The sequence below is a fragment of the Copadichromis virginalis genome, linkage group LG11, assembly GCF_057382275.1.
Source record: "Copadichromis virginalis isolate Kocher_CV1m ecotype Utaka linkage group LG11, C_Virginalis_male_GT1.1, whole genome shotgun sequence".
Lineage (NCBI taxonomy): Eukaryota > Metazoa > Chordata > Actinopteri > Cichliformes > Cichlidae > Copadichromis > Copadichromis virginalis.
In genome coordinates this window covers 15,478,298-15,505,414 of record NC_140628.1, presented here as the reverse complement: position 1 = coordinate 15,505,414, position 27,117 = coordinate 15,478,298, and the positions used below count along the sequence as shown (strand labels likewise).

The 27,117-nt window shown below is 40.9% G+C and overlaps 3 protein-coding genes across 5 annotated transcripts; 1 reads left to right on the top strand and 2 right to left on the bottom strand.

Moving 5' to 3' along the window:
• Positions 1–96: 96 nt before the first annotated feature.
• hpn (hepsin) lies at positions 97–21,665 on the top strand. Of its 3 annotated transcripts, XM_085473303.1 has the most exons (14): positions 97–278; positions 399–476; positions 2,267–2,409; positions 10,566–10,673; positions 10,854–10,895; positions 11,120–11,249; positions 11,336–11,455; positions 11,645–11,685; positions 11,972–12,137; positions 12,446–12,636; positions 13,497–13,592; positions 13,851–13,993; positions 14,177–14,341; positions 20,143–21,665. In XM_085473303.1, the coding sequence occupies exons 3-14, from the start codon at positions 2,373–2,375 to the stop codon at positions 20,185–20,187; spliced, it is 1,284 nt and encodes a 427-aa protein (XP_085329429.1). In that variant the 5' UTR covers positions 97–278; positions 399–476; positions 2,267–2,372; the 3' UTR covers positions 20,188–21,665. The 3 variants fall into 3 exon arrangements, with proteins under 3 accessions (XP_085329429.1, XP_085329428.1, XP_085329430.1); XM_085473302.1 differs by having other exon boundaries at positions 97–476; XM_085473304.1 differs by lacking the exons at positions 97–278; positions 399–476; positions 2,267–2,409 and adding an exon at positions 7,460–8,467.
• LOC146698257 (uncharacterized protein C14orf93-like) lies at positions 14,895–18,513 on the bottom strand. Its single transcript, XM_085473308.1, has 7 exons — positions 18,204–18,513; positions 17,948–18,009; positions 17,751–17,848; positions 17,551–17,669; positions 17,103–17,420; positions 16,938–16,996; positions 14,895–16,848 (listed from the first exon to the last, which is right to left on the bottom strand). Exons 1-7 carry the CDS (start codon positions 18,285–18,287, stop codon positions 16,740–16,742), a joined length of 849 nt encoding a protein of 282 aa, XP_085329434.1. The 5' UTR covers positions 18,288–18,513; the 3' UTR covers positions 14,895–16,739.
• On the bottom strand, positions 21,139–27,117 carry LOC146698255 (B-cell receptor CD22-like). The gene is made up of 10 exons (XM_085473299.1): positions 27,065–27,117; positions 26,612–26,950; positions 26,312–26,536; positions 25,427–25,705; positions 24,094–24,384; positions 23,836–23,914; positions 23,216–23,246; positions 22,895–23,056; positions 22,699–22,808; positions 21,139–22,376 (listed from the first exon to the last, which is right to left on the bottom strand). Exons 1-10 carry the CDS (start codon positions 27,102–27,104, stop codon positions 22,316–22,318), a joined length of 1,617 nt encoding a protein of 538 aa, XP_085329425.1. The 5' UTR covers positions 27,105–27,117; the 3' UTR covers positions 21,139–22,315.

Sequence of the window (27,117 nt, the reverse complement as noted above, 5' to 3'; positions counted from 1 at the left end):
GCAGGTCTGTAGGGGTCCCGAGAGAGCCCTCGCGCGCGGTTTGTCCACTCAGAAACGTGTGCTGACGTCACTCGTGCCCCTCTCTTGTGCGCAGATGACCGCTCGCAGGACGACCACAGCACACGCACACACAGAGCGACGAAACTAAAAGTTTGTTTTAATTCGTCCAAATGTTTCTCTCTCTCCAGTTAGAAGCGAGCTCTGGTGGTTTTGGTTGACAGGAAGAGCTGTCGTAGAAAACGGCTATTTACTGTTTTTTCTTCGTCTTCTTTGTTGGGGTCAGTAACCTGTGGAGAGAGCAAAAAAAGGGGGGGAAGGATTTACTTGGCAAAAGCTCGGAAAGTTTTGGATTTATCCGTGTTGGCGTTTAAAATTGCTATCCAATTTCTTCCTATTAGAGGTTTTATGGGCCTTCTTTTGATTTGTACATCTTTTTAAAGCGAAAGGCTCCACCTGTAGCTGAGGAAAACAGACAGGTGAGTCATTGTCTGGAAGGCGATTTGAATGGTGTCTTTAAGCCTTGTTGGTTATTAGCAGTCACGCTCATTTCGTTTTCTCCTTAAGGAGTTAACCTTGCTCAAGTTATTTGAAATAGTCTAAACTAAAGTTGGCAGTGATATTTTAATTATTTAAAGTTTATATGGCGAGCTTCTTAAAATGCCCTTGGGTCTGTTTAACCTGTTTAATCAGTGACACTCAGCGGTTTAAATTAGTCTCCAATACTCACTGCCAATATTAGCCTACAAACAAACACTTTTCAAACGTCACAGCACAGGTTTTACATTGTGATGTATAGAATGGCAATGGGATAGACTTTTATACAGCCAGGATACATTACTTTAAATGAGATCTTCAGATCTCAGCGATCTCATTTGTATGTTGTATGTATGTTGTGCTTTTTCAAAAGCAGCAAAAATTGTAACTAATTTTTAAATGACCATCATCCACTTATCTGTTATTACGCACATGTAATTACACTCACTAGCCACATTTTTAGGTCCTTGGCAGCAAACCGATGCATTTAGGCAGGCAGACATGGTTAACACAACCTGCTGAAGTTCAAACCAAGCATCAGATTAGAGAAGAGGAAGGATTTAAGTGACTTTGAACGTAGATTGTTGTTGATGCCAGATGGACTGATTTGAGTATTTCAGAAACTGCCAATCTGCTGGGATTTTTCCAACTCAACTATCTCCAGGGTTTGCTGGGAATTGTCAGAAAAGTAGAAAATGTCCAGTGAGTGACAGTTCTGTGAGAGAAAATACCGTGTTCATGTCAGAGGTCAGAGGAGAATGACCAGACTGCTTTGAACTGATAGAAAGGAAACAGCAACTCAGATAACCACACATTACAACGAAGGTATGCAGAAGAGAATCTCCAAACTTGTCAAACCTCGAAGCAGATTGGTTAATAACAGGAAGTCGAGATTTCAATTCACACAGGCTTATCCTGTGTGTTGTAATCTAAAGCTGGATAATAGGAGACTGAAAAAACATTATCTGGATTGATGAGTCTTGATTTCTGCTGATAGGGTCAGAATTTGGTGTTGCGTGGATCCACGCTGCCTTGTTTTATATGTTCTGGTCGATGGTGGTGGTATAATGATGTGGATTATCTTAATAATGAATATTATAATAATGAACCATGTTGCAAAGTTCAGATCATCTCAGCCTGGTTTCTTGAGCACTGCAGTGAGTTCATGGTACTCAGATGGCCTCCACAGTCACCAGATCTCAATCCAACAGAGTGCCTTTTTGGGATGTGATGAAACAGGAGATTCCTAGCAGCCATCAAGTCTGCAGCAACTGTGTGATGCTGTCGAGTGGATATGGACCAAATGTTTCCAACAAATTGTTGAATCTATGACATGAAAAATTAAGGCAGTAGTGAAGGCAAAAGTGGATTTAATCTGGTACTAGCAAGGTGTACCTAATGAAGTGGCAAGTGAGGGTGTAATTCATAGTCGAGCCCAATGTAACAGGAACTTGTTGGAAAGCCTGGATGGGTGTGGGTCTTGGGTATAGAGGATAGATATACATCCTCCGAATTAAACAAAGTCAGTGACTAACAGCTGCTGTAACATCTCAGAGTTTCAGGAATTAATTGAAAATATAAAGATCAGATGTTTTAGAGATCATAAAATTTATCAAAGCAGGTTTTGAGTGAATTGTTTCTGCCCAAAGATAGACTATAGTACAATATTATACTACCCGCTTTATCGATTTTTTATCTTTTTTACACAATCCTATCAATGTCATGCTGCCAGACAAAAGGGAGCACCAAGGACTTGGACCATCTGCCTCAAGGAGTCAAGGAGAGGAAGAGAAAGGAAGAAACTGCCGCTGTCGACTGTTGCTTCCTGTTGTGCACAAATGTATGCTGAAAAATTTGTGACTGAAGGAAAGATGGGTGAGTGCGCATGTGAAATATACAAGTCTTTGCAGTCTTATCTCCTGCCTTTCACACACACACACACACACACACACACACACACACACACACACACACACACACACACACACGCGCATGCATGCATGCATACATATCTGAAGATTGAAATGCTGCGCTGGTCATGCTGCAGCCCATGCTGCCTACTTTCTGTGTCTGGGAAGAGACATCAGTCCACATGACAGTTAACCATTAACCGGTTTTTGCAAAGCTGGCTGTCTCTATGATAGTCACTGGAGTTATTTTTGAGGTTCTTTTAGGGTGAAAAACATATACTTGAACTGGCTGATGTTTTTCTCTTACAACAAGAATAAGCACCCAACCCAAGTAGAAATCTGATATGTCAAAGTCCTTTGCACACTAGCACGGTAAACTGTAACACAATATACTAACTGCAATAACAACATCATCCCTTGGCAATCGTAAACTAACTACTTACTGTAACCTTAGTTCTCTTGTTTTATTCCAACAGCATCAGGGAAAACCAACATTAAAAAGAAACCAGAGACTCCACATGTCCTCCTGTCTTTTGGTATTAGCTAAAATGTGATGTGGCACAGTTTTATACGCAAGTTTTACAGCTGCAAATGACTTGACTGTAATTTATGGAAGGAAAGATAAGATTATTTGCCATGTTATTGCTGAAAGGCACTTGTGTCAGTATGAACTGTGACATTCTGTTTGTGATGTCTACATAAATATGTGACCTTTCAAGAGCTCTTATCATTTTAATCCTAAAACAGTACTTTAACACTGTTTTTATCTCTTTTAAATGTGCTACTTATAAGTTGCTTTCCTTACCTTACACGAGGCACAGCTTTCCAGCATTGAAGCCGATAGTCTCCCAGGAAATGAAGTTTTCCTTAAAATGATTTCCACATCTTCCTCGGTTCTTCTCCTTCGGCAAGGCTTTGCTGTAATTTACTTTCTGTGTTTCAGCATGGGTTTGCGAACCACTAATGCCTCACAGAAAAGGCGTCCACCCAAACACAGGCTGCGTCTTTAATGTGTGTAATTATATGGAAAACACACTTCATCTTAGGTGTGTCACATATGTTGTGGCTAATTTTGTTTTTGTCTGAGCTAAGATTAGGTGGTACGTCATCAGCTTTCAGAGGCAATCTGTGTTTGTCTCAACCTCTACATGATAATACCACGTAAGTGTGAATAAGTAAAGAAAAGGAAATATGCACATGCGTGTAAGCACACTCTTCTCATAGGATAGTGTGTCTGTCTTATTAGATTAATATTTCCTGTGTTCGTGTTTAATTTTAGTCTTGTGTGATAATGGCCGCTACATGTATGACTCATAGCTCGTGTTGTAACTTTAGCTGTGTGTGAGGTCTCTTTCTGCTCCTGTACTGTTATTATCCCACTCCTACTGTACCACACCTAGGCTTACTTGATGATGGACATTCCTCTGTTCGTTTTGCGAACCCCTTAAACCTTTTTCCTATTTATATTGCAGGGGATGTGTTTGTTGAAGCAAGATCAGACCTGTTTTGATGAACCAGTTACATAAATATCTGATCTTCCTGGTTTCCCCATGTCCAAATGTCGCTGCTTAGAGGATAAAGGATGATACATTAGATGCTGACAATGCAGTAAGGAATGGAGAGGGTCAGCAGACCTAATAAACATTAGCATAGCACAGGGGTGTGAAACATAAGGCAGGGAGGCTGAAATTGGACAGACTGCGATCCGGCCCACTGAACAGCTTTTAAAAATGTGACGGAGGGCAGATATTTTTACTTTAACTGTAGTTTAAATAGGTTTTTATAGTTTTTCCTACTGATAAAAGTCCCACCCACATTTTTTTTTACAATAGGTTCACAGCAAAATAAAGAAATTAATTATCAGATTTTTTTCTGTAAGCAAGGTCCATAAAGACATGGATGAGCGAGTTTAGTGTGGAAGAACTTGACTGGCCTGCACAGAGTCCTGACCTCAACCCGACAGAACACCTTTGGGATTAGAGCAGAGACTGTGAGCCAGACCGTCTCGTCCAACATCAGTGTCTCACCTCAGAAATGTATTTCTGGAAGAATGGTCCAATAAATACACTTATAAACCTTGTGGAAAGCCTTCTGAGACAAGCTGAAGCTGTTATAGCTGCAAAGGGTGGGCTGACATATTCAATTAAATTCTTCATTATTGATTAAGAATGGGATGTCTCTTAAATTCATGTGCATGTGAAGGCAGATGAGTGAATACTTTTGGCAGTATAGCGTATCATAAAATGCACTGTGGTAACATGACAGTAGTCATGTGGTGTGGTGTTTTTGTGTTTTTTAACTTGGTTTAGGGAGGCTTAACCTGTCATCTGGTGCATAGCTGTTGCTTTTTAACCAGCAGTCAGATGCTACATGCGATGTTAAAAGTATAACGTCCAACATCCCACAGAATGACTAACATGTGACTCATGATTGAGAACAGACATTGGAAACTATAAAAGAGTTTGTGGATGATCTGCACGTCTCTGTGGATTGGTCATGTACTATATTATGATTCATTCTTACCCTTATTTGCCATAAAGACAACAAACCATGGCAACAATCTATCCAGACACACTTCGTAGCAGCTCTAAATTTGGAATTCATGGTAAAATTACACCAAAACAGTGATGTTGCTAATACACACTAACTAAAATGTTTTTGTTGACTAAGCTTGTTGTTAGCAAGAGCTCAGGGCTCAGACTTTGTATCTTGTAAAAACTTTTGTTAGTAGCTTTTATGTTTGGGTTAGCTGTCAAGATAAATGAACAGGATTTGCTAGTGCGTTCTTTCAGGGTAGCATATATTCCTAATATCATTCATATGGACTACACTCAGTGCTTTATAGGAACATTAACTATTTTAATCCAATCATCGACTATAAGACCACAGCGATTTCAGAAAGCCCTGCCTCATAATACACACATTGACATGTATACCCACACACACAAGAGAAAAGTGGGTCTCAGGTAGAGGTAGATACAATGGAGAGCTTGTTCTGACCTGCTTTGTGATTAGGAAAATGGCATGTGGGGAAGTATAGCTGGAAAAAAGAAGGAACGGCCAATATGAGGAACAAGAAGGGTGAGTGGCACCAGTCTAGAGATGTTTCACATGTAAACTGGGTATACTGGAGAGAGAAACAGTTAGAAAGTGACCTTTATTCACATGTAGAATATGATTACATGTAGCTAAACAACAAGTCTATATGATGCTTTGTCATTTCTTCAAACACATTAGATTTATGTGTGGGTGTTGATGGCTGGAGTGTGCAGGTGGCAGGAAACACTATGCCCACTAGTGTGAATTCTCTAGACAGTTACTCTTGTCTCTTGAGTGGGCTGAGCTGGCCATCACATGGAGTTTGTAATAGGAAGATGGAGGGGTATACCTCCTTTAATGTCTGACCTGACTGAGTTAGACATTTTTTGGTCTCACGTCTCTGTTGGATGTCTATCAATGTTCAGGGCTGCAGTGTATTAAAGCAGCAGTAGTGTAGTGGCTCTATCCAGAAATCCCTGTGGGGTTGTGCCAAGAAGGACATCTAATGTAAAAACCAACAACATTTCTTTGTGAAAAGAGAACAGCCAAAAATAGCTTTTTGGCATGTTTTTGTTAGAGCTGAGGTATGGTGGAAAGAAAATGTGAAAGAGCAAACATGGGTCGTTAAGTTTAATCATACATCTCTATACCTCTGTTTCTATCTTCACCATCTCCTTCTGACCTTTGGGTCACAGCTGTTACTCACAGTTTCAAAGAACAATAACACCATTGTTTAGCTGGATGGGAAGCCTGAGGACAGGAGAGGTGGAGGAGAGGACAGGTATGGAATGGGAGGAGGAGAAGGAAAAAGGTACAAAGAGAAGAGAGGGAGGAGGCAAGAAAGACGTAGGGAGTTTTCAAGCATCTGTGTACAGGTAGAGTTAGTCAGGGAGCAGTATCGGTTTTTGATACCGGCGACACGGGCGGTTGCCCGGGGTGGCATCATGGTGGGGGACGGCATCACGGGCATCGACCAAAAAATAAATAAAATTGCTCGTACTCATGCTGCCTCGACGTCATCCCAGCGCATATTGGGAATGGCATAGGCACCGATCGGTTTTCTATCGCCCATTTGCTGGGAGTAAGGGCGCCCTCCGTTTGCGAGGTGCGCCTGCTGCTTGCGGCACAGGGAGGAGAGGGCGGGGCGGCGGGGGATTCTCTGGCTGGCTGGCTGGCTGGAGCGGCGTCTAATAACCAACTCGCAAAATAAAACAAAATAAAAACAAAACAACAAACACGAAAACACCAGACATCATGATACAGACTTATAATTTGCACCGATGTTTTTTCGAAATTCTATACACGAAAAGTGAGCGCGAGAGCCCTCGGTGCGCCTGCTTGCTGCTGAAGTCAAAGTAAACTATACTGTCGTCTCCGCTACTTACAGTCCAGTATATAGAGAGACGAGACGACGAGGCTCCAGTTACAGCAGTGCAAGTAAACAAACAATAAATATAAGAAGAGTAAGAAAATAAACATATACATTAGGAAAGGGATCAATGACAATTTAAAATTTATAATTTACAGTTTGAAGATTTAAAGTCTTACACACAACCCTTCGAAAGGGTCAAAAGCTCTTTCCAAATAGAGCACATTTCATTCATAATGTTGTAAATCCAAGCCCATAATGTATTATTATGTATTCATGATTTGAATCCCGGGTTGTGCGAAATCCAAGAAATGCACCCTAGACAAAGCATATCTGTGAACTAAGGTGTAGGTCTATTAGGTTATGTTGTGGTGATCCTCGAGTTGGGGGATGGGTGTTCATACTGGAGTGCAAAATTAAAACCAATGGCAGATGGACAAGGGAATGTTCGCCCAGGGCGCCAAACAGGCTAGGACCGCCACTGTCAGGGAGAGGTTATGTTGTGCAGTGTGAGGAGTTAGCAGAGTAGAAGGTTAAGGTCCCTGGATCAGCAAGTCTACACAACTATCACGTTTCTTGATAACAACAATAACAATTCAGCAACTGTGGAATTGAACAGTCTCACTATATTTTCTTTTTAATGCAGTTTAATGCAATTTTTAAGATTTTTTAAAATTTTGCTGTTACACTTCTGCTGATCACATACTGGACAGAAAAATCCACATAAAGTCAGTACCTGTGGGGCAGGAGGGCTGATGGGGAGTAGATCTAATAAGAAAACCATTTAAGAACCCTTTAAAATGACCTGATCATGTTTGTTTCAGTGACATGTGTAGGCCAACTCAATGTGTCTGAGCCACAGATGTCAGGCATGAACTCTGGAGGTCAGAACCGCCCACCAAAGGGTCCTTTGATGGATTTGCAGTTTGAAAATTGCAGAGGACACAGGCATAATTTTCATACTGTTCACTGTTATTAAGAATGAGTCACATCATAAGACAGATTGTCTAAACTGTTAATTTATCCAAACTAGTGTTCTGAAGTATCATTAGGTTTATCCATCATCTGCCATACTACATCAAAGTAAGGTAGTCAAGCAAAGGAGCCAGGGTGACATGTAAAGACTAAAAATATGCAGAAAAATGAGACATATTGTTGAAAGTGCACTCATTACTCAGACATCTTGAAATGGTTATCATGTTTAGGGAATGTCATGGTAATTTCTGGGCTTTGTTATGAACTGTTCTCTTTTAAAAGTGGAACGATTGTACAGCATGCATCTTTAATGACTTAAAAAACAATAATTGAGTGCACAAGTTTGTATTTATTTTGGAGTTACACAGACTCCCACTAATATTGATTAAATGTCTATTAGCAGCGTGCACCTTGACCAGATGCTTTTTACAATCATAAACAAGCTTTGGCATAATTCTGGCTGGACATGTGACCACTCTTCACAGCAGAAGAGTTGGTTGGTTTCCTGACATTGAACTGGCCTTTAAACACAGAACACAGATTTTCAATAGGATTAAGATCTGGAAGTTCATTCCAGACACGTAATGGGCCATTTCTCAACTACTGCGGAGTACAGGATCTTCAGTTTAAGCAATTGCATGTAAGTACAAGTTATTCTGATATGTCATCACTTTGTCAGTCGGTGCTGAGCAAGAAGGAAGTTCCTTTTCTAAAATTGACATCTTCAAGCTCGAAACTTGTAGCCAAATGCTTTCTGGACAAACATGTTATGATCAGACGAGACAAAGATTGAACTATTTGGCTAAAATGGCAATAAATATGTTTGAGGGTGAAAATGTGAGGTTTTCAAACCTAAGAAAAATGTATGAGCTGTCAAGTATGGTGGTGGTAGCATCATTGCTGTTCTGCTGCCAGTGGTACTGATACATTGGACAAAGTGATGAAAGAACCAAGATGGACTGCCTCCAGGTTCTTCACCTCAAATTATTAGCTAGATGGTTGAACCTATGACACAGCTGAATAGTCCAACAGCACAAGGATCCAGGCACACATCAAAAGTTTTAGGAATGTACAAAGTATAGTAATGTTAAGCTTCTGAAATGGCTTTTTCAAAGCCCTGACCTCAAACTTAACTAATATTAGTGTACATATTCAGCTCCTGATGCTGTGTGGATTTGAGAAAATCCAAAAGAAATCGTTCAAATTCTTGTTTTTTAGATACTTTAAAGACGTATGCTGTACAGTCATTCCACTGACTGTACAGCATACGTACAGTGATCAAGGAAATTAATGGAAAGCCTCAAATCACAATGCCCATGATGAGTGTTTGTAAACTTCTGACCACAAGATGTAGGTATCTTTGCATCTGTCCCCATGATCTAAAACGAGCTTAGATCTCTGTATTCCTGTCTTTATTAAACGACTTGAACGTGAAATGACCAGCAATACTTTTAAACACTTGTTCACATAGCTGAGGCTAGAATGCGGTGTTCTTATTATTAAATTCAGGAGTACATTTTAAGGTTCTTTACACTATAAGGTAAAGATGCTACAGTACAGTAAATGACTTGTCAAATTGTGAAGCACTTGTGTACTCAAGTAGCCACTTGACATATTACAGTTTAGTATTTCCATAAGTTTCATCATGGCCAGTTAATAACTATACTAATGCTGGTGTGCTTAAGTATATCATAAGTGAAATATAAGTTGATATAGTCAGTGTGGTTGGGTATTTTATTTATACTTGTATCACTGTGGATGCCAAGGACATGAAGGAGGAGGAGAAGTGGAAGTACAGTAGTAAAGATTTGAAGCTGCAAGTCATCTGATTTTAGATGTGCTGTAGTTATAACCTTGATGAAGATTGTAACGACAGTGGGTTTGTGTAAATGGTTGGTAGTGGGAAGAGACACGGGGAGACATATAATTCACTATAAGGGATTGCATGGCAGACTGACAGTTATCGTAACGAGTTTCTTTATTATTATTTGAGTGAAGTTTAACAAACTTGTCAAAGCAAGAACAGGACTTATGAAACTGTTACAACAAACTGCAGACCAAATGGTTGTAGATCATGACAGTGAGCAACCCGACACAATACCAGGAACTTGAGACTGGCATACTAAAATGCTGTAATACTGTTAGGTTTTCAGTCCATCACATGTGTGCAATGAAAAATGAGTAATTACTCAAGGTCAAGTTGACAAGCTGTTCTCACAGCAGAGAAAAGCAGACAGGAGGGGAAACACTGAGAGCGACACCCCAGTGCAGGTGCAACACAAACAGACAGTACGTGCACTCAGGACAGCTTTGGCACTATATCATAGTTGAAGAGTTTGTTCTTGCTTGGTGGAGAAATCCTAGACTTTAGACTATTGATCAGTAAGTGTCACTTGTACTTTTCAGTTTGTGCCAGGGAATGTGCTGTATGTCTGCTCTCACTGGGGCTTGAGCCATCTCTGTGAGGGTTTGAAGGGCAGCTGGAAAGTAAAAACATGAACTACACAGCAGCTACGCAGCTAGTATAGCTCACTATTTACTCTTTTAGATTTCATCACCTTTTCAGCAAAGTGTTTTTGTTGGTGTGTTATGTAACGTTAAAAGCTGGAGTGCTGCACAAGCATGTTAGCATGCGAGCTTTTGTGCTTGTCAGTGTGTTGCTGTGCAAAGATGCTTTTATATTATCCTCTGCTATTTTATGTATGCTTGTTTGTGTGTCCTCAAATGTGTGTGTGCAGGGAGCAGGGGCATCTCTCTGACCTGTGTACTGACCCCCTGTCGGGTAATTGGAGTGTGTGTAACGCTGATGACCTTGGGAGCCATTGGAGCAGCCGTTTGGGCCGTAGGTCAGACTGCAGTTCTTGCACACCTACACACATTTGGTTCAAAAGTGTTGACGAACATAATCTGTTATTGTTGATATTTCAAGCAGTTGATATTCTGTGCTCTGTGCTCTGTCTGATGATGCAAATGCTTTCATTGTTTGCTGTAACAGACTGATGTGCTGTTTTTATTAAACTTTGTAGTTACATATTGCACAATGGAGGAAGACATAGAACAGTATGATGGTGAGTCTACTGATAGCTTTGAATGTATGTCTTTCTTTCTTTTTTCTTCATTCTTTAATTAGTGATACCGTCAGAACCCCCTCCACCCCCCCCCCCCCCCCCCACACACACACACATATATATATATATATATATATATATATATATATATATATATACTACATTACAGGAGTATGTGCTATTGGACCAGTAGTTTTAAAAGTTGCTCTTACAACTCCCCACAGTTCAGGTAAATTCACCTGACCAGCATCTCAGAGTCTTCGACTCCACTCACAGGAGGTGGCGTCAGGTGTGTTCCTCCCCAGTTGATGAACTGCTAGCTAGCATCAGCTGTGAAGAAGTGGGATTTGTCAGGTGTGGTAATTTCACAGTTGTATCTCGTTGTTTCAGTGTGACACACTGTCATCCTCGGGACTAATGTGTGCGCGTGCTTGTTTCAGCGTGGTGAATTACTCAGTCACAGCCGTGTCAGAGGCCAGCGGCGATGCTGGAGACTTCTTCTGCGTCAGACAGGAAGAGCTCAGCTATGGCAAGAAAATCAAAGACTCATTGTATCCATGGTAACGCATACACCTGAGTGGCTGTCTGTCAGCGGTCTGCCCTTCTACTACACTGTCCTCTCTGTTGCTCTTCCTGTCTCTTCTTTCACTCGTCTTCTCTGTTAACATAGAGGACAGCCGAACACTGGCTTCAGTTTTTGGATGTTTTCTGTGTCAGGTTGTTACTAACTCTGTCCGTCTTTGTTTCAGTGACTGTGAAAGCCGGGAAGTTCTCACACTGTTGTGCCAAGGTAAGATCGCAGATCTCCACTCATTCTGTCTGACACACTGGCCCACTTTATACACCGACACCCAACACCAACACTGTTTTCACCCCGGTGTGTAGAGCTCCCAGACACGGTCTGTTCTTGTCTTCTTTCTACTAATCTCACATGTATTTATTAAGCTATTGTCTGCTTTGTTTACTTTTTTAAATGGAGCTATTCTCATTGATTTCTTGTCCATAATATATCAGTCTTTCAACTAGAGTTTAAAAAGTAACTGGTCTTTTTCCTCACTGTTACTATCTTAAACCAGACTGCGGCAGACGTAGTTTTGCGGCAGACCGTATAGTGGGTGGTGTGGACGCCAGGCACGGCAGCTGGCCTTGGCAAGTCAGTTTGCAGTACGATGGTGTTCATCAGTGTGGAGGATCCATTATCTCAGACCGCTGGATTGTTTCTGCAGCTCATTGCTTCCCAGAGTAAGTGAAACAGATTTAACACAGAAACAACAGCTTGATGGATTATTGTAGCTTTTTGGAAAATCCAAGGCATACATGAAAGTTTAATAAATTTGTACAGACAGTTTGAATGAAACTGTAATTTTACTTCTATGAAAAGTTCATTTTCAACATAGCTGTGTGTGTATTTTGCCCTCGCCACATAGGGACAATCATCAGACTGCTCTGCCTGCTGTTTTGTTTAACGTAGTGTTTGCATGTAAATTTAGATGTTTGTGTGCATAAAAAAACACATCACAGCTCTCCTATTTTTGCTCTTCTAATGCTAGGCGGTATCGCTTTGTTAATCGCTGGCGTGTGCTGTTGGGCTCCATCTACAATAAACCTGTCAATGCCAACGTAGCGGAGGTTAAGACCATTGTTTACCACAGCAGCTACCTGCCCTTTGTAGATGCTAACATTGACGACAACAGCAGAGACATCGCTGTCCTGGCCCTCACTCAGCCTCTCACTTTCAATGGTAGGACGCATTTGCACATCATCAAAATCTGCCTGGTTTCAGTAACTTACCTCCTAAATTTGATCCAACATAATTGTTTCAGGATAAAAAAAATTGCAACTGTTGGTTGTTCCTGATGCTTTAGGGTGACACTAAAACTTAAACAAGCACTGTGTGCAGAATATTTTACATATTTTAAAAACATATATATATATATATATATATATATATATACACACACACACACACACACACACACACACACACACACACACACATCTTGGTAATGTGATAGACTAGAATTACTACAATCAATTAGTTACAAGATTTTAGGGGGGGAGAAAATAAATATCAGAGCATAAACAGTATTTATACTGAATAAAATACTGGAAAAAGTATCAAACAACTCACTCAAAATTCTGAAATATGAAATAATTAATCACAGGTTTTTAAAAATCTAATGTGACGATACCTTATAGGCACTGAACTAATTACTTCAATTACTCTAATTGAGAAAGACTGCAGATAGGAGATGAAGTGCGTCAGATACTGTTACATCTCTGTGCTGTCATCTACTACAAGTGTTATTCCAGTACATCATGTCTGACATCTAGTGTTCAACATTTAGAACTGCAAAAAAAGAAAAGAAAAGATGGAAACACTTTGGGTGATGTCAACAAGCAAGCATGAATGAAAGGGGAACAGCTGAGGGGTTTGGGGGAATCAAGTAAGAGGGAAGGTAGGAATGGCTGGCTTTCTTCAGGGGGTGACATGAGTTAATGAAATGTGACAAAATCAACTGCCTGCTATTTTCATTAAATGTATGCATTTGTTTTGTTAATAAATATTTGTTTGTGTTTCATGTTTGTCTCTGTGTGTAGAATACATCCAGCCTGTTTGCCTACCTGCATATGGCCAAAGGCTGATAGATGGACAGATGGGAACAGTGACAGGCTGGGGAAATGTAGGGTACTATGGTGAGTATACGTTACATTAGTTATTGATAAATTTGGTAATATTTCTATAGAACGTCGTCTTCTTGCATTCAGTCGTTGTTTTTGTATTTAAACTTATCATATTTTGCATGAATACTGCGGTGCACTAAATAACAATAACATAAATATAATGGGAAAGGTTTCAGTAGCGTGACGATAACAACTATTCATACGTGACTGTTTATATTCAGGTAAAAACACAGTTGCTCATATTTAAATTTTGATCATTCTAAACTATAGGCCATCTAGCAGATGTTCTACAGGAAGCCAATGTCCCCATCATCAGTGACGCCGTCTGCAATGCTCCTGACTACTACGACAACCAGATCACTACTAGTATGTTCTGTGCTGGCTATGAGAAAGGAGGCACTGATGCCTGTCAGGTCAGATTGTGCTCATGCAGCATTTCTGTCTACTTTTGTTTAGTCTGATAAGTCCTTCTTTTACTGGCATGAATATAAATTGGCATGCGTACTGGTTTGATGTTATATCAGTGTCATGCATGTGATTTTCTCTTATATTTTCCCATGGGTAGTTAAAATGTGAGTGTGTGTCTGTTGTTTTAGGGAGATAGTGGTGGACCCTTTGTGGCTGAAGACTGCTTGTCCAAGACCACTCGATATCGTCTGCTAGGAGTAGTGAGCTGGGGAACTGGCTGTGCCATGTCCAAGAAACCTGGTGTCTACACAAGAGTGTCCCGATTTCTGCCCTGGATATCCTCAGCCATGAGGGTAAGAGTCCTGCCATTTTTCATTTCATCGGACACTGCATAAAAACTGTCTGTGCAGCCCCATCCACTCAGCCAAATCTCCTTCAGTCCCAGCACTTTCGATCTTAATTGTTTGCAACATGTGATGTTCACTTGTGCAAGAATGAATCACTTGCAGGGGATGGGGTTGGAAGTCTGAACACATCTAATTAGCATCTGAAAAGGAGTGACTACATTCGCTCACATTCTGTCACTGGAAGAAGCCACCAAGAAATATCACTTGTGATTTGTCATAAATACTGATCCACTGTTATACAGGCTTAGGTAAACACCTTCATAATCACAAGTCTGTGTCAAAAGAGACTTGTCAGAAGCCTCTGGACTACACATTCCTGATTTATATTTGTATTGCAGTTGCACTATATTGCATTGATAGAAATCATTGACTTCAGGTGTCAATGATTCTACTTTTATGGCCACAGGTGTGTAAACCAAGCCCCGAGGCATGCAGACTTCTACAAACATTTGTGAAAGAATGAGTCACTCTCAGGAGCTCAGTGAATTCCAGTGTTTTATTGTGATAGGGTTCCACCTGTGAAATTTCCTCTCTATTAAATATTCCACAGTCAGCTGTTAGTGATATTGTAACAATATGGAAGTGATTGGGAAACAACAGCAACTCTCTTTGGGGGAAAGAAGATTATGGCATTGGGTTGTTTTTCAGGAATTGGGCTCAATTTCTTAGTTCCAATGAAAGGAAACCTTAATGCTTCAGCATACCGAGACATTTTGGACAATTTCATGCTCCCAGCTTTCTGGGAACAGTTGGGGATGGCCCCTTCCTGTTCCAATATGAATCTGCACCAGTGCACAAAGTGAGGTCCATAAAGACATGGATGAGCGAGTTTAGTGTGGAAGAACTTGACTGGCCTGCACAGAGTCCTGACCTCAACCCGACAGAACACCTCTGGGATGAATTAGAGCGGAGACTGTGAGCCAGGCCTTCTCGTCCAACATCAGTGTCTGACCTCACAAATGTGTTTCTGGAAGAATAGCCAAAAATTCCCATAAACACGCTCCTAGACGTTGTGGAAAGCTTTCCCAGAAGAGTTGCAAAGGGTGGGCCAACATCATATTAAACCCTATGGCTTAAGAATGGGATGTCCCTCAAGCTATTGTGCATATGAAGGCAGACAAGCAAGTACTTTTGGCAATAATGTTCCCAGACCTACGAACTGGTGGGTTTACTTCTGACATCCTCAGGCCTGTAAATCTGCAGTTACACCCAAGACTATATATTTATGTTTCCTGTGAGCAGAAAGTGCAAATATGCAAATACAGCTGAAACTACTGGATCAGTTAGTAATAATAAAGTAGATTTTTATAGCACCATCAACATGATCTCATACACACACAAACACACACGCGCAAAAACACAATAAAGAGCAAAGTCAGCTTGAATAAATAGGCAAGCATAAAACTTAAAACAACACTCACTTTATCTCACAAAGTGTTTCATGGAGTGGCACAGTGGTGCAGCAGTTAAAAACCTGTTTTATGGTATTGCTTTTAGGTATTTGACTAGGGAAAGGGGTATGCAACTATTGCAAACATGAATATGTGCCGTCCTCCATGGACCCTCAATGTGGTTGAACATTAACTGGTTGAAAAGTGGGCTGGAACAGTGGTGTTCACCACAAACGAGAGAAGTGCGAGAGACATATCAAAAACATAAAGCATGAAAAGAACAGACACAATGGACACTATTTCACTTCTGCTCTTTCTGTGTTTTAACTTTGCTCTTCTCTGCTGCTGGCAACGACCAATAACAGCACTAACAAGAGTAGTCCACAGGCCAGTCATGTATGACCATAATCAGCTACAACATGTAGACAGCAGTCCTCAGAGTGGTCTCTAGGATGTGACCACCATTGAACCATGTTGATGCCTGAACATTGCCACAAAGTTCTTGGTTAAATCCTGCTGGTTGCTTCTTCTTCACGATTTTCCAGAACCCAACAATATATTTGTCGGGTTAATTTCAAACTGGCAGCAGGTTTGGATAAGAGAGTGATTTCCTGCAGCTTTGTAATGGATTTGCTTGTCATCCTATGTCAACTGTGACAATGATTAAGAAAATGGATGGATAATTGTGTGATAAAAAAATAAAACAACTGCTGTATCTCAGAGGCTTGATGATCTCCTGAGAGGAAAAATTGAGACACTAAAAGGAAAGAATGGACTGTTGTACATCGGCTTCATGTCATACTGTGATAGAGAGGCTCAGGACCAGTTCAAAAGAGCATTTCCTTTTAATTTCAGCTCTGCCGTTCTAGTCCCCCCCCCCCCATGTATACAGGTCAGTGGTAGTGTGGAGATTGACTTGAGGTGACATTCAGTCAGAGATTTAATTCATTTCATTAGGCCACAGTCACACGGAGGATCTCATTATCCACGCGGTGATGTTCTGGACTTTCAGCTAGAGCGTCGTCCAAAGGAGGCAAGTCTGTGTCATCGGGCGAGCTCAGTCTGTCAAAACACAAAGCAAATACATCATAAAACATACAGCAGGTATTTAAACAGAAAAATGTGTCTCATGCTTTTGTTTTTAAACTTACAGTTCTTCAGTTTTGTAACTAGTGCAGTCATTCTCAAAGTTGTGATGATTCATAGCTCTCTATAAAAAACACACCAAGACACAAACTGGATTATAATCTTTTTCATCTATATTCTTATAAGGAAGCTTGAGTGCTATGCAGTTGTTAATAAAACCATCACCCAACCTGGGGGATAAGATGCTCTTTGAAATGTTTCTTTGCTGCATCTGGATTGTATGCGTTTGGAGGATTTCTGTCTGAATCCGGTCCAATATGCAGACGTCTGTGATGTGTAGATGTGTATTTTGGATTAGCTTCCAATCTAGCCTGAAGAGTCGCACACAGATCGGTGAGTTCTTTGCTTCGAAAGGAAGGAGGCCTAACAATCCACCCAGCCACCCCTTCAACAGCACCATCCTCCTCCTCGGACATCATATCAATTGTTACACCCCTCCAGAAGTCCAGTTCATCTGCACTGAGGACTCCCTGCCTGGCTTCCAGCAGCTGTAAGCAGAAGCAGTACATACAGTTGTGGATGTGCAACCTCTGTGTGGTGACAGTTTGTGCACTAATGTGACTGAAAAACAGTGCAGCAGTACTGTCAGTGAGTTTAAATCACATCAGATAACTTTACCCTTTTCCTTCTCTGACGGCTGCGGGCTGCAGTCTTCATTGCTTCAGCCTGGGCTGCAAGGTCCGGCTGGCTGTAGCGGAAATTCCTGCGTATGGTCTCATAGTATGTTTTACAGGCAGCTGGAACCATTAAGAGAGCATGTCACAAACCTGGAAACAGACAAAGCTACAGTAAAAGAGTAAAGCACAAACAGTGCTTACATAGAATGGCATCTCTAGCCACGTTGTGCAAATCCGGACTTTCAGCCAGAGCTTGGACCAAATGAGACGTGACTGCCTCATTGTGAGGCGAGCTCAGTCTGCGAAATCCAGATGTTTACACGTCAGCGATCACATTGCGATATATATGTATATATGTATTATACAGCCTGTACAACTTACACGACATAATATCTCACCCTTCTTCGGGATTATAGCGCTTGCGATTTCCCTTGGCGTTATGAAAACGACGCACCGCCTCCTACAAAATAAAACACCATAATTGACTTTATGAACAAACTCTCTCATCCAGCTGTTCCCAGCTCGTCAGATGTGCTAGTCGTTTAGAGCTTAGCAGTTAGCGGTGGCTTCTCTCTGCCTCTCCTGCTCGGGGTGTTTGTGCGGCTCTCCTCTGCCTCCTTAACGCACACGCCGCATACATGCACACATACATACCGCAATCTTGGGATTGTGCGCCCGTCTTTTCCTCTTCTCCTCCACACAAGCGCGGGAGTTCACTACTTCTTCTAAAGCGGTCATCCTCTCGTCTATGGAGTGCAGCTTTGCGTTTACCGCTGTTAGTTGGTCATTCACATCAGCAGCAAACCGAGCCAGCTGACGAGACAGCCCTCTCACAGCAGTGAGCAGTTTGTGGTCTCTGCTGTCCGGAGCAGCCAGCCCCGGTCTGTGCGGGGAGTTCCCGGCATTGCACGGAAAATCCAAGCCGCCAACACACGGTGTCCTAAATCTACCCAGCCTGACAACTTCTCACCAAGCGGAGAATAACATGCTCATATGGTAATAAGAGACGCTCTTCGCGAGGTTCCTCCAATCACCTGCAAGATCCTGGTCACATGGAAACCTCATCCAATTATATGCGAGGCTAAGGTCACAGGTACTCCCGGCCGGTGTGGCGCCCCCCGCCCCCAACCTCATTTGCATTTTTATAACTTACAGCATTTTCATTTGCGTGTGAAAGCCTCCACCTTACCTGGGTGGTGCCAGGCTTCTCTGACATGCAAAACTAGCTGAAATTCAAGTTCAACATAGATTCCCAGCAGTTCCTGATTTTATGTGCTGCCTACAAATTCCTGATCTCTACCTGCACCTCTGCTGCAATTCACTGTGCTGCTTACTTCAAAACCCCCACTTTCATGTGGTGATGTTCTTATTAGCGTTTTACTGTATTACTTGAATTTTATTATCTTCTAATAATAACAGAAACACAATGGTGGTGTTTACATATGTTGGGCAACATAACCTGCTGAAGTTCAAGAAAACATCAGAATGGAGAAACTGATAGGAAGGCAACGGCCTGTTACAACAGAGGTATGCAGATCTCTGAATGCACACCAGCCACAGGAGTGATGGTGTCACTCCTGCCAGCAAAGAATGGAAAAATTAGACTACACAGGCTCGTCAAAACTTGACATCAGAAGACTGGAAAAACACTGCCTGGCCTGATGAGCCTGCACAATTTGTGAGGTCAGACACTGATGTTGGATGAGAAGGCCTGGCTCGCAGTCTCTGCAGCAATTCATGCCAGAGGTGTTTTGTAAGATTAAGGTCAGGACGTTGTGGAGGTCAGCCTTCCACATTTAACTCGTTCATCCATGTCTTTATGGACCTTGCTTTGTGTATAGTCATGTTGAAACAGGAAGGGATCATCCTCAAACTGTTTCCACAATGTTGGGAGCATAAAATTGTCTAAAATGCCACGGGGCGACCGTGGTTCAGGGGGTTGGGAAGCTCATCTGTAACCGGAAGGTTGCTGGTTCAATCCCCCAGCTCTCTCTGTCCTGATCGTTGTGTCCTTGGGCAAGACACTTTACCGTACTGGTGTTGGCACGATGTGCTTCTGTCAGTCTGTCCCAGGGCAGCTGTGGCTACAACTGTAGTTTGCCTGCACCAGTGTGTGTGAATGAATAGTGAAATGTAAAGCGCTTTGGGTGCCTAGAAAAGCGCTATATAAATGCAGTCCATTATAAAATGTCTCTTTATGTTGAAGCTTTAAGGTTTCCTTTCACTGGAACTAAGGGGCTGAGCCCAATTCCTGAAAAACAACCCAACACCATAATCCCCCCTTCACCGAACCGAGTTGCAGTTGTTTCCCAATCAGGGATACTTTGTTATAATACCACTAACAGTTAACTGTGGAATATTTAGTGTTACATTGAGACCTGAGAGCGACTCATTTTGTCACAAATGTTTGTCGAAGCAGTCTGCATGTCTTAGTGCTTGGTTATATACCTGTGCCCATGAAATTGATGAGAAGACCTGAAGTTAATGTTTTGGATGGGTTGCTGAATATTGATGTTTTAAGATGAATAGAATGATACAATTAAGAATTTCATCCTGTTATAACATGTTCAATTCTGCTTTTGTTTTTCCTCAGAACTATCAAAACTCACCCGGTGTTCATAAAATGGCACGGACATGAGATTCCTGCTTTCATGTTTCTGCTTTTTCCACTCTTGGATGACAAAATGGACAGTCCCCATAAGTGATACTGTGACTACATAGGTGCTACGACAGGGGGAAACAAGGCTGTGATGTTCCCCTCTCGTCAAGCCTTCCATTCTCACTGAAGCATTTTTCTGAGGATTTTAACAACTCTCTGAGCCTTTACTGTAGAGTGAAAAGTCTGGACACACATGAAGGTGTGACACAGTCACACCTTCATACCGTACATATTATCAAATGTTAACAGAGGCTTATGTCTTTGCAGGGATACACAGACAGAGCCCAGACATGAGGATCTCAAGTGATGAGCTTACTGATTCACTGCAGTAATCAGAACCACTACAGTTTGTAAACTACATTATTTTTCTGACACCATTTTCTTTGCATTTCTGTGGAAAAAAAAAAGTTACCAGAAGTAAACCTATAAATACAACATCAGTTAATTGCGTACTTATAAGGTCTGTTTGAAGAATTCATGATGTAATTTCAAGCCTCATTTTATGAAATTCTTCTTTATGTGGAGATTTTATTTGTTCGCCCCACACAAGTCACTTTCTTCAGTGTTGGTCTTCCTGCAGCCTTCTACTCAGCAAGCCACAGTGAGTGCACCCTGCATCATCAATTAGTACTAAATACTTAAAGTACTTTGGTCTTAACAGAAAACTAGAGATTAGTGCTAATTAACATGTAGAGAAATCCTGGAGTTTCTGTTTTTTAAACTTAAAACTCATAACAGTCATTTACAGTTCAACCTGTACGTGTGTGATACACGCCATATCTTTTTATATGCAGTAGCTTTACTTTTTTATAATAAAAATAATAATAAATCATACAGATTACAGTTAAAATCAATCAGTTTTTTGTTGTTGCCTTGTAAATATTAGTCAGTGTCTTGTTTATGTAGATGTTTATTTGTGACATTTTACACATGTCTAAAAGACTTGCTGATCTGAAGAGCCAACAGTGCAATACCGACTATAATCATGTTCTTATTAAATATGTACGTTGCAGACTTTTATACTTCTACTTGTGACTTTCAACTTTCAAATGCTAAAGGTGTCCCATCACATTAACTGGTTTTATTCCTCCTACACACATATACGCACACACATTACTGTATATCTTGGTTTTGTTCTTACTTATTAGAGTGGCTGCTGAAAATTGAATTTATACATGACCCAAATAAATGATTCGATATTCTACATCAAGAACATCAACATCTTTTTATGATGTAGGCGTCAGTGGTAAGATTGACTTGTAAACAGATTTTACCAAGCAGGAAGTACTGCAGTTCAATCAAGTCTGTTCAGTCTAATAGTTACTATTTCGGACCACCATGTGGAATAAAATTGTTTTACACTTACAGGATTTATCATGTGCATACTATAAATATTGTAAAATGTAATTGTTGCATTGAGTGTTGCATTGAAATAAAGCTTTAATTGGCCGCAGGCATCTTGTAACAATATTCATTGTTCATTCATTCGAGCTAAATAAATAAATTCAGCTAAATAAAATAACAGTACAGAGCAGTTTTACAGTAACCCAGACTTAACAGAAATAACACGAGTACTCTGCCACTGCACAGCGTACACCCCTGCACCCACAGGAAGAATATCGAGACCTGGATTCGTTTGTGATGTTTCTTGAGAAAGTCACACTTTGTCCTGTCTGTAAATAGTAAAATATTATTCTTGAAGAAATTCCTAAAGCGCCAATCTCCTCCTCCCTGTCAGCTAAAATTGTGACTCATATCTGTTTATAATATATTAATCAATCCCATTAACAAATTAATTCACAAGCTGAACCAGTCTCATTACCTCTTAGCTGATGGAATGACAGAAATGTCATTTTTTCTCCCTGCCATCCTTTAAAACATATTTTAAATTTCACATGCTATTAATTTGATCAGTTGTGTTTTTACAACATAAACAGTGCAACAACATGATTGCTATAAATAATTAAAATTATTTCAATAAAAAACATTTAGTTTTCAAACGTTTTAACACTCCTGAAAACAGGTTTGCCTTAAGATGACGGTACACTGAGCTTTAAACTTGCTTATTTTCTTGAGAGGAAGAGGGCACATGACAAAATGCAGAGACTCAGCTGGATTTAAACACAGAGGCGTAGATCACAGAGTCGTTGTTTTCTCTTGCTTCGGACCTGAGGAGAAAACAGTGGAATGAACAATGTGGTTGGGTCGCAGTCTGAAGCTGTGTCAGGTGTCACTTCTGTGATAACCTTTATGATGACACACCGATAGCAACACTGAGGCAGTTTAAGATCAGTTTTGTTATCATGGAGTGTGGTTGTGTCTCCTTTAGTAACGTTTCTAGAAATGTGCAGGCTTTAGCCATTGTTATAAAGATAAATCTTAATTTTTTTATCTGTGATGATTTCAGTTATTTTGCTTTAGTTGGAGACGTGTGTGGAAACCCTACAATGCTGTGCTGTGAACATGTCAGAGTTTGGAGAGGAAGCATACCAGGAGTGCTGTGGCCGTCTGTTGGAGTTCAGGTGATGTGGAAAACTGGGGTCTTTGGGCCTGATGGTCACTGTGGAATAGGTAACCTCATCTTCATAAGAAGTGGTATCCTAAGAGAAAGAAGAAGTTGATGTAATATGAGTGTGTTGTGTTTAGCAGAAATGCTGAACAGTTACGACTGTGGATCATTACTTACATCCCGGTGTGAGCTCCTCTGTGAAGCCGTAGAAATGGCCTGAGGAGGGACAGAGGGAGTCGAGGATGGAAGCGGGTGGATGTTAGCATAAGTGGTGTCAGGTGGATCTTCGGCGGCTGAAGATCTTGATCTTGTTCTGATGAGCCTGGAGTCAAACACTCTCTGCCAGAGTGGACACATCCAAATCATCACTCTACTAGAATATTTGGTCTGCTATCTGTGTGTGTGTGTGTGTGTGCATGCTCTTCAGCGGGATACTTCCCAAACCTGTGTGTAACTGACAGATATGGCTTATTTAAAGATTTTTTTGCATGTACTCACTTTCTTGTCTGTGCTAGTCTTCTGTTTCTTCCTGCCATGACAACAAAATTTAAAAAGATAAATAAATCAAGGGTTAAATATGTCAAAAGTTGTGCCAACTCAAGCCAGAACAGAACGTTCTACGTTGCTCAGTCACGTTTCCTAATGTTTAAGGGAAGCTGTTATGTAATACTAGCAAACACAGGCAGCTTACATGCTAAAATACTGCCTTCTAGGAGTTTCTTAATATATCAAAACTAACTAAATGTACAGACACAATCTATAAAGAATCCATGAAAGTCGTTTTATGTATAGTAGTGACCTTCTGTGCTGATATGGACCCTAGCAATGAATGCTCCCCTCCCTACTAAATGCCAAGATACCGACTGTCAGTGTAGAAATATGCTGCGGTGACTGATGTGTTAAAAATGGCAGCAGCAGAATGGAAATTCAGATGACACACACGGTGCATGTTAACACTCATTACAGCATTAGGTAAGACACGTTTTTAAAAGTTCTGCAACACGTGAAAAAAAATACAGTGACATAAGAAATATGCACATTTAAGTAAGTGTTTAAGTGCAAAAAATGACATGAGTCAGCCTCACTAAAGCCTCACTCTCCATCTCTTACTGACTCACCGGAACAGAAGAAGCGCCACCACTAGTGTCACAAGAAGAGAAACTCCAATTCCAGCCACGACTGGGAGGGACTGCCCTTCTGAGGGGAAAGCACACACTCAGCTTGGAAATCACATATAGTCAATTAGCTCAATAAATTTCAATAAAGGAATTGAGGCAACTTAAGATTTATTTTTCATATCAGATTAAGAGGTTGTGGTATTTGGCACAGATTGCCTTTTGAGGATACAACGAGCATCTGTAAGTATTGGCTCCTACCATCCTGCTTTCTCTGCATGGACAGCAGCACCTGAGTTGAGTTGCTCTCCCCGAGACTGTTCCTGACCTTGCAGAGGTACACTCCACTGTGGGACTCTTCCACAGAGGGAAGGGAGAGCAGCTGTCCTGAGCCCACCTGCAGCATGGAGCTGGTGGCGTCAGAGTCAACCATTTTGTACCATATGTAGCTGTCTGCTGCGGGGTTAGCCACACCGCTGCAGGTCAGATTGACACTGCTGCCCTCATCAAACAGCTGTGGATCCACTGAAATGGAAATGTTCGTTGGAGGGTCTGAAAAAGCCCAAACATCACGATTGTTAACAGATTTGTTATAAAAAGACAGGAAAAATGGTGATAAGTGATCAGCTGTTCACAACCTCTTCTTCTTTGAGTGCTAAAATCTGAAGAGACACATTACAACTAAAATAATTACATTTAAATGTGCTCTCTTGTCTTCCTAATAAAAACAGAAGAGATACACTTCTCAATAGCTTTAAGATCCAAAATGTAAATTAAAAAAAAGGATGACACACCCCCCGGCACACACACACACACACACACAAAAGCTGCTGACTTTAATTAATTTGGTTGCATGTAATCTTGCATCTAACTTTGATGCCTAACTTCAGTGGAAAATGTTACATTTGTTGGAATCTTGTTAAAGATTAATTCTTTGAATGAATAAACCTTAAGAGTATCAGTTAAACTCTAATTTCATCACGTATTTGTTAGGACAGGACAGACTTTGTCTTCCAGAAGTGATCTCTAAATTAAAGTGGGCATGTGGGACTAATTTGGACCATGGAGCCCTAAAAAACTGTTATAGATTTAACTCTTTCCGTGAAGCTCAATTTAGGAAATAAATGTTTAAAATAAAAGTTTTTAGAACCCACATAAACCCACCTAAACACTAAAAAACAGTCTAAGGGGGTCACCTTAGACTGCAACAATTAGATTTTTTAAAAATGTGTTTCTGGTCCTTTCATTCATCAGTCTCTTCTCCCTATGGACAACACTAAAGAACTTGTTAACTTGTGAATAATCAGGTCTTAGAAAATTTCCTTTTTAAGTAGATGGTGAAACCAGTTAGACGACATGTGTGCTTTACTGTAAAAAGTTAAAAAATGATGCATCAGCATGGATATTTTAATATCACTTCCTCCAGACTGAACTTTTTGACACATTGTGACAGCAAACAGACAGACTGTAGCAATCATCAGGAAGTTGTGATATCAGTCAGTTGAGGATTGCCTTTGAAATGTCTGACACTGTACTCATGACCATGTGTCTAATTGCCCTCCTAGATAGCTTCCAAGTAACCAGACACACTCACATCTAACGTCAAGGTGAACCTCTGTCGAGTTGATCAAGTCGATGCCCCTCCAGCTGATGTTATTCCATGCCTGGCAGTAGTACCATCCTCTGTCGCTGGGGAGGATGTCAGAGATGATGTAATTCTGCCCTGAACTGAGAAGCTGTCCATCCTTATACAGGCTGTATCCGCTGTGTGCCACAGGAGGGTTGGCATCGCTGCTGCAGGTCAAAGTCGCTGTCCCTCCACTGCGGATGTCTCCCCATGGACTCACTGATAGTGTCACTTCTCTGGGAGCGTCTGCTTGAGAGGAGATAAGGAAGTGTAGCCACATGGACGATAAATCCTGATCGTAATGATGGAGTCATTAAAAGTGTCAATACATGCAACAAAAATAAAATACAATGAAGGAAAATTTCAGTATTTTACTTCCCCTTTTCTGTTTTTAAAACTAATTTTTACAAGCCACAAAAAAACTCCTCTGTCATCCTGCTGTCTCTTATCTCATCGGCATGGGCCACAACAATGGTGCTCATGCTGGATAAAACATAACCTTATCTGACCTTATTTCACACTTAGATCAAACTTCAAGCAGCCTTTAACCTAATTTCCCAGAGTAAAGGTGATATATTGTGATGTCCAAGTGAGGATATGTAAAAGTACAACTTGAGCCAATTTCTGGACACAATTGTCCAAAAATGATTCTAATAATTCACATGATCAAAGTTATTGAAATATTATGATGAGATTCAAGTGTACTCCTGTAACAATTGGTCTTCCTCACAGGAGACAGAAAGAAAAACACAGTCATATATAATAAAGTTAATCATATATTCATGTAGCACGTGAATAGAGCGGGGCCTGTAACTTGAATTCTGTGGTATGCTTTCTTAACCCTCTACTCACATTGAACATTCAGAGCCACAGGTGCGGATCTGACTGATTCCTGTCCATGGACTGCACAATAGTAGTCCCCAGCATCCTCTCTCCTGGCCTGGAAGACTGGATTTGACACAGGTTGCCCATCTCTGAACCAGACAATGTCTTTAGGCTCAGGACAGCCTGACATACAGGTCAGCGCGACATGACCTCCCTCTGTCACAGTGCTCGGCTCGATGACTGTGGTCAGCTCTGATAAAGAAACATAAATCAATAAATGTTTGCTAAACTCATCGAAACAGAAATGTTCTCGTAATTAGTTGTTACCTCCCACAGACAAGTACATCGGTTTTATGCTCATCCATCTGTTGAATGTTGTGGTAAAACGAAAATAGTAAGCTCCTTCATCAGTGTGTTGTACATCATTGACCTTCAGACTGCAGTCGCCGCGGAAGTTTCCCAAATATTTAAAGTGGTCCAGACTTGAAGTAAGTTTATCAAGAGGAAAAAGTCCCCATCTGCCAGATGCATACAAGTTTTTAAACCAGCTGACAGAAGTAACAAAGTGACCTACAGGGTAGTCATATTTGCAGTTGATCAACACTGATGTTCCTTTCAAAGCACACTGATTTTCAGACGTCACACTCCAGTCTCCGCTCCAGACACCTTTGGACAAAAATGCAGAAAATGAAGAAAAATGTATTTCCAGAATTAGCGCTGCAGTTCCATTTTAGTCATCACATATCCTGTTTATTAGATTAAAAAAATAAATCTCCTCACCTGGCGTTATTACCAGAATGATCAGGCTCCAGCTTTCCATTATTTGAAGTTTT